We start from the raw sequence: 7,328 nt of genomic DNA on the forward strand, positions 1-7,328 counted from the left end.
TAAATGGATATCAGTACAAGTACCGTGACAATCTGAACCGACCGGTATTGTTCGAACAACATCGGTGTCGGTAGCGGTGTCCATTTTGTCGATGTAAAACATGTGTTGATTTCTGTAGAGTGCATGTATCGTATGAGTATTGTAACAAACCAAATGTCTATGGTAACATACATTCACAACACACCAGCAAATAACATGGAATGCTAATATAAGAAATAAACATAGATGCGACTTTAGATTTTTTTTAATAAAGTTAACGAACACAAATTATTACTAAAAAAATTGTCGATCCAATGTTCGCGGTAACGTACCGTCACAACGCACTCGCAAATAACTTGAAATGTTAAAATAAGAAATAAATATAATTGTGAATTTAGATTTTTCTATAAAGTTAACGAACCCAAATTATTACTAAAAACAAATTGAATATTAATAACAAAAAGAAAAAAAAACAAATACTTAAAAAACCTTCCATTGCCTATTTAGTACTAAAAATACTTGTAAAAAGATTAATAATTAATATATAACTAAAAATAAACAAAACAAAAATCTAAAAATTAGCATTCATCATCACTTTAAATCACTTTAAATTTAAATTATATAGATATAGATAATAGAGGAATAAAATTGTTTGTGTGGATAATGTTAGATTGTTTAAGTAAATTATAGCTTATACCTTGAGCATAAAGTTAATGTTATACATATGACACGTATACATGTGGATAATGTTCGTTTCATTAGTTAATAACGTAAATACATTAAAGATAAATTGAAGTTAACCTTTTCAACTTGCACCATACTAATTGTGTTTACATCCTAAATTTAATCCTTTTACTTATGGATAATTATTCTATGAGAAAAAAAAAATTCTAAGGACCAACGTCAAAAAGTTTTTATTTTATTTATTTTTGCAATTTGAAGTAATTACCAGAATTCAAACAGTTTCTATTTTGGATGATAGAAACACTTGCCATTTGTCATCTTTTGGGGAAATCAGTTATAGTTATATTCCCTAAAAAACAGATAAAAAAACAATTTATTAGGAAGAGTGATGATTGTAATGTAAGTTTATCCGAATGTTAAGGATTTACTGCCATGTTTCCAGGTCATCCACTCGTCACTCTCCTAGCCGCCAAACATCCTATAAATACCCTTGTTCCATGACCATTAATTTCACACAAAACCAACCTATCTATCTTCACTCACAAGAGTCCTGTTTTTCCATTCCATGGACAAAGACAAACAACCACCACCATCATCCTTCGATTTGCAACACCATGAGCCACCACAACGGCCCATTTGGCAGATCATCATGGTGGCTGCCATAGCCGCTGGTGTCCAATTCGGCTGGGCTCTTCAGCTCTCCTTACTCACCCCTTACGTCCAACTCATTGGCGTCCCCCACGTCTGGTCCTCCTTCATCTGGCTTTGCGGCCCCGTCTCCGGGATGGTGGTCCAGCCCGTTGTCGGGTACTACAGCGACCGATGCACTTCCCGCTTCGGTCGCCGTCGACCTTTCATCGCTGCCGGAGCCTTCCTCGTCGGCGTAGCCGTATTCTTCATCGGCTACGCCGCCGACATCGGAGTCTCCACCGGCGATGAGATTAAGGCACCCAGCAAGCCCCGCGCCATCGCTATATTTGTGATCGGCTTTTGGATACTCGACGTGGCAAACAACACCTTACAAGGCCCATGCAGGGCCTTTATAGCAGACCTTTCCGGCTCGAACCAAAGTAAGATTCGAACCGGAAATGCGGTCTTTTCTTTCTTCATGGGTGTAGGAAACGTCCTCGGCTACGCCGCGGGCTCCTACCCCCACCTTTACAAATTCGCCCCTTTTACAAAAACGGACGCGTGCGAAGTCTATTGCGCGAATTTGAAAACGTGTTTTTTCATCTCCATCGCCCTTTTGGCCACCATTACGATACTTGCGTGTGCGCTGGTACACGAAGACCGGTACGTGCCGGACCCGGAGGAGGAGAAATCCGGGAAAAACTTGATGTTCTTTGCGGAAATGTTTCGGGCATTGAAGGGGTTATCACGGGCAATGTGGATCCTATTGCTGGTAACATGTTTGAACTGGATCGCATGGTTTCCGTTCTTATTATACGATACCGACTGGATGGGTAAGGAGGTGTACGGTGGTGAAGTGGGTCAACCATTGTACAACCAGGGAGTGCGAGCCGGGGCGTTGGGTTTGATGCTTAACTCGGTTGTGTCCGGTTTGTTTTCGCTTTTGATCGAGCATTTGTCACGGTGGTCCGGTGGGGTGAAGCACGTGTGGGGTGCGCTAAACGTTGTTTTGGCAGGGAGTTTGGGGTTGACGGTTCTTGTAACCAAGTTGGCGGAGGCGCAACGGCAGTTTACGACGTTGGCTGATGGCACCAGAGTGCCTCAGGCGCCTAGTGCCGGTGTTAAAGCCGGAGCTTTGGGTGTTTTCGCCATTCTCGGAGCCCCACTGGCGGTGAGTCTTTTTTTCCTGTGATATATACATATATTTTAATTAATCATTTATAATGAACTTTATGTATTTTTGTTACCAAAAATAGATGAGATATTATAGATAATCATAATCTGAGGTGTATTATAATTATTAAAATTTTGAAAAGTTATATTCTGGGAATTTTTTTGTGGAATAACGGTTTAAATTTAATTCTCTAAATATGCAATATTTTCGTTTTATGGTCGTTTTTAACTTTTAAGTAATTAGTGTTTTAATGGTTTATAAAATGATTATACTGAAGATTTGTAATTTAAAGAAAAACAAAAAAAAGTTCTTAAGACTTGTTTTTATGATACAGGTGACTTTCAGTGTTCCCTGCGCTCTAGCTTCAATATTTTCTAATGATTCTGGTGCTGGACAAGGTAAATCTTTTTTAATTAAGGAATAAAACACATAAGAAATTGAATTAATTAAGAAATCAATTACTTGGTGACAAATGAGAAATTAGTAATTCTATGTATATAGATAACCGAAACAATCGTCATTAAAAACGGTACTTCATAATTTGTATAACGGTACTGCATATTTTTTATGTTTAATTATTTATATTATTTTACTCCCTCCGTCCCATTAAAAGTGTCTTATTTTGAATTTTCAAAGTTTTTATTTATAAATTTTGACCTTAAATAATTTTGTTTGTGTTAGATAATACTTGATGAAAGTTATATGACTTGAGTGTGTTTTACAAGTGTTTTTATCGGGTTAATTTTCATCAAGTTTTATATAACACAAAAAATATATAATTAAAGTCAAAGTTTATAAATAAAGATTTTGAAAATTCAAAATAGGACACTTTTAATGGGAATTATTTAACCGTATTGTATTGACCAAAAGCCTTCAACCGAAAATTTGTTATTTGCCTCTACGAATATAGTTTGTTTTTAAACAATCACTATATCCAAAACGTAATATTTATTTTTTCTTGATTTCTTCAACCGTTGATTGTTCCATTCTTACTTGCAGGTCTATCACAAGGTGTTTTGAATCTTGCAATCGTCATACCTCAGGTACAGATTGTTACTCCCAATTTCATTATCATCACCATAATAACAACAAAAACAATTAATACCAATTTTCAAAAATATCTTTACAAATTTAAAAAAACAAAAAAAAAAAATCATGTTACAAAAGATAGAATTTCTGTTACAAAAAATCCAAATTGTCACTAATTTTGTGTGGAATTTAGTACTTGACAACAAGTGGACCAGAACCTCTGTTTTTCGAATTGTAGCTTGACGACACAAGTATTCTTCAATGAAGAGACCATTTATGACTTGTATACCACAATCCAAATATAAGTTTTGTTTGCGTACGTACATAAATCTAAAAGAAGTATTAAAAAGTTAAATGTTAAAAAAATGAAAATTGACCTTTTATAGAGACATGTTTTGCCATCAAGTGGAACATGTTACATTACTTTCTCATCATTGACTAACAACCAAATATGCACATATATCATCATCACCCACACCATTATTATTTGACTTCTAAATGGTATGGGTGTGGTGGATGGTCCTTTAAGAATGAAGCTGGGACCCTCTCACTTGTCTGCATACCCAAATTGGAGGTGTATACTTACATGTAACAAGTACAATAAGTGTTTGGTAACAAGCATGTTAATATATATATCTATAGAGAGAGAGTGCGCGCGTTTGCGTTTTTCTCTTTTTGTAAAAATTAACGGGTTGCTTTTGTTTGGATAACGTACAGATGGTGGTATCGGTACTAAGTGGACCATGGGACGCGCTGTTCGGTGGTGGCAACTTGCCGGCGTTTGTGGTGGGCGCAGTGGCGGCGTTAATAAGTGGCCTATTTGCATTCTGCATGCTTCCTTCAACAGCTTCAGATGTCCGAGTGTCAGGAGGGGGGATGCATTAGTACTAATGATAATATATTTTTCTTTATTTGGATGTTGGATTTGTGCATACATGCTAAGCATGATGCAGAAATCACTAGTGATTCCCGCATATGATGTTTGTGTTTTTAAGAGAATGTTATGTCATTCCTCCATTAAGACACCATACCACGTAGCTTCATGGAATTATTAAGTCTTTGCTTTATTCATGTATAGGTTTTCTCAGTTGGTTCATGAATAAAAGTTTTTCTTGGCTCCCGTATTTTTGGATTATTTATGTGGACGTACGTACATGCATATTATCAATTCCACTCTTACAACTTTGAATCTTAATTAGCATATAACATTTGCAACATTTACATGCACCCAAAATAGATTTAGCAATCAATCCTAGTTTTTACCAAGTGTGTCGGTTAGCAGGAACCAAAAAGAAGGTGTTACATGGCATTGTTATTATTGCTTGTTGGCGGTTATGGCGGGCTCGGAATGAAAAAAAAAACTTCTCAAGTAAGGATGCGAACGTGGTAGAGATGATTGCCGATATCAACACTTTGGGTTTTTTATGGTGTAACTTTGATTTAATGTAATTTCGGATTTCTTTATGTTGGTTTTCGGCTTGCTTTTTCCGTCTTGGTGATAGCTTGCCTTTGGTTGGTGGTTTTATGAAAGTTAATTTTCAAAAAAAAAAAACTGTGTGCGTCTGGGAGAAGGTTCGAAAAGCGATTTGGTTGGACAAGAAGAAGCTCACCTTCTCTGTCTCTGCCTTATACAATAATAATATATTCCTAGATCAACCCGGCCGTGTGTCACATGCCCACAACTTTAATTTCTTAGACTATCCGTAGTGCGGCGTGGTTTTTAAAAATTTTAAAAAAAAAAGCCGGATAACGCCCCGGCCCCCATTACACCTGACGTTTCCGGGCGTTATTTTCGAAAAAAAAATCAGTTTGGCGTTTTAATTAAAACGCTGAAATTTTCTTGGGGTGCGAGATTGGACCGTTGCCAAACGGTCAAATGTAATTATTTTTTTTTAATTCAAAAATTACCCACTATATATATATCAACTCACTTTCTCATATTTTTTTATAAAAAAACTCCTACTTCTATTTTTTTTTAAAAAAAACCCACTTTCTCTTACTTTTTATACAATCATGCATCCATTCCGACCCCCTTTTGGTGTCCCCGCAAGACCCACGAACCCGAACACAACCCAACCGCAAAACCCGTATAACCTTCAAGACATGGACCCGAGCTTTTTAACGTACGCGGCTTACTTGAGTGGCGCCACTCCGTTTGTGCCTCCCACCTTCGGCTATGGTCAAGCCGGCGGGTCGCAACCGTCACAACAACAAGCCGAATCCGAACCCGATGTCGATGTCGTGCCGGAGATGCAACCCGAACCGGTGCAAGACAAATCAAAACGCGGCAGAAGGTCGCATAAGAAGAAGGATAAGGACGAACCTCGACGTACAAAAACTACCATTAAATGGACGAAGGAGGAGGAATTCACGTTGACTCTGGCGTGGCTCGACATTTCGGAGGACGAAGAAACCGGTAATTCTTTTATTTTTTTTACTTATTTTTTACTTTTATTTTTAACATACAACATATATTTTTACTTTTTTTTTAATTCGTAGCAAACTTTCAAACGGGTCTCGTTTTTTGGGATAGGGTTCGTGCACTTTTTTTTAGCACGTGGGGTCAAGGCGAACATCGGGACAAAGATTCTATTTCTAGCAAATTGACCGATATCAACAACAAGTCTCACGCGTTCCAAGAAGTTTACCAACGTAACTACGATACTCGCACGAGCCGTGAAAGTGACGTCAGGGTTTTAACGAGGACGTTGGAGGAGTTCGAGAGGACGAAATGCCCTTTCACGTACTATAAGTGTTGGGATCTACTACGAAAAAGTCCAAAGTGGGCGCTAGTTAATCCAATGACGTCTAGTAGTAGACGTCGAGCTAAAAGGTCAAAAACATCATCCTCCGTTGACCCTTCAACTCCGACATCGGATGCCCGCAATGTCGATTTAAATGAGGTGGTGGACGCTGACGAGGAAATTCAAGAAGAGTTGACCCGACCCACCGGTAGAAGAAAGGATAAGCGAACCGGGAAAAAAACGGTCGAGTCGTCTTCCGATCTCGAGTTAAAGGAAGATTTCGAGGAGATGAACCGTCGTCTCCAAGACATTCGCAACCTCGGCCACCAATGTTATGAGATTATGAAAGAACGAGTGGCCGAAACCAAAAAGTTTAACGAGATGCAAGAGGCGAGGCAAATGGAAAAGGACATTGAGTTTTTGTCCAAACCTATCGACCACCTCCAAGGCGATGCGTTGATCCTTGCGCAATGCGTCGCCAAAAATTCGAGAAAAATATGGACTCTAGATAATCTTCTTTTTTTTTTTAACTTTATTTTTTTCGGTTTTTTTATTTTCTGTTTTTTTCAGTTTTTTTTATTTCAAGTAGTGTAATTTTTATTTTAAATTAATGAAGTTTTTTATGTTTTAAATTAAAAAAAATAATTGGAAAATGATTGCATGGTACACCACTTTATGCTATAATGTCCCATGCTGACTGGGATGACACGTATCGAATAATGCCCCATGGTGGGGACATTATTTTAATTTACCACTACACATGGTCTTAATTAAGTCACACAAACATCCTTACCTTTTCCGCATCATTGGTTACATGAATCATTACTTATACATATTATGTATGACATGAGAATGTAAATAGATTTCTAAACTCACATAAACCATGCTTGACTTCTAGCTTTGATGCCTACATTTAACCTCGGGTCATAACCATAAACGAAATTACTTTACCTACGTCTAGACATAAATGTTAACACTAATGGTCGAAGACATTGATCCTTGACAACCGGTGATATGTTGGATGTGTTCATCCATATTGATTGCTAATCGATACCTAGTAATTAACAGATAAGTTATATGTGAGACTA

General features: G+C 37.5%; 1 protein-coding gene across 1 annotated transcript; it reads left to right on the top strand.

Annotated features, from left to right (window-relative positions):
• The first annotated feature begins 1,162 nt into the window (after positions 1-1,162).
• LOC110915749 (sucrose transport protein SUC8) lies at positions 1,163-4,631 on the top strand. Its single transcript, XM_022160508.2, has 4 exons — positions 1,163-2,464; positions 2,802-2,865; positions 3,467-3,510; positions 4,214-4,631. The coding sequence occupies exons 1-4, from the start codon at positions 1,229-1,231 to the stop codon at positions 4,379-4,381; spliced, it is 1,512 nt and encodes a 503-aa protein (XP_022016200.2). The 5' UTR covers positions 1,163-1,228; the 3' UTR covers positions 4,382-4,631.
• The last annotated feature ends 2,697 nt before the right edge of the window (positions 4,632-7,328 follow it).

The sequence above is a fragment of the Helianthus annuus genome, chromosome 2, assembly GCF_002127325.2.
Source record: "Helianthus annuus cultivar XRQ/B chromosome 2, HanXRQr2.0-SUNRISE, whole genome shotgun sequence".
NCBI lineage: Eukaryota > Viridiplantae > Streptophyta > Magnoliopsida > Asterales > Asteraceae > Helianthus > Helianthus annuus.

What these genes read in the sequence shown, in the direction of transcription:
- LOC110915749 (XM_022160508.2), top strand. Translation starts at nt 1,229, where the DNA reads ATGGACAAAGACAAACAACCACCACCATCATCCTTCGATTTGCAACAC. An exon ending in TTCTCGGAGCCCCACTGGCG is followed by an intron (nt 2,465 to 2,801) that starts GTGAGTCTTTTT and finishes TTTATGATACAG; the next exon opens with GTGACTTTCAGTGTTCCCTG. An exon ending in TGATTCTGGTGCTGGACAAG is followed by an intron (nt 2,866 to 3,466) that starts GTAAATCTTTTT and finishes TCTTACTTGCAG; the next exon opens with GTCTATCACAAGGTGTTTTG.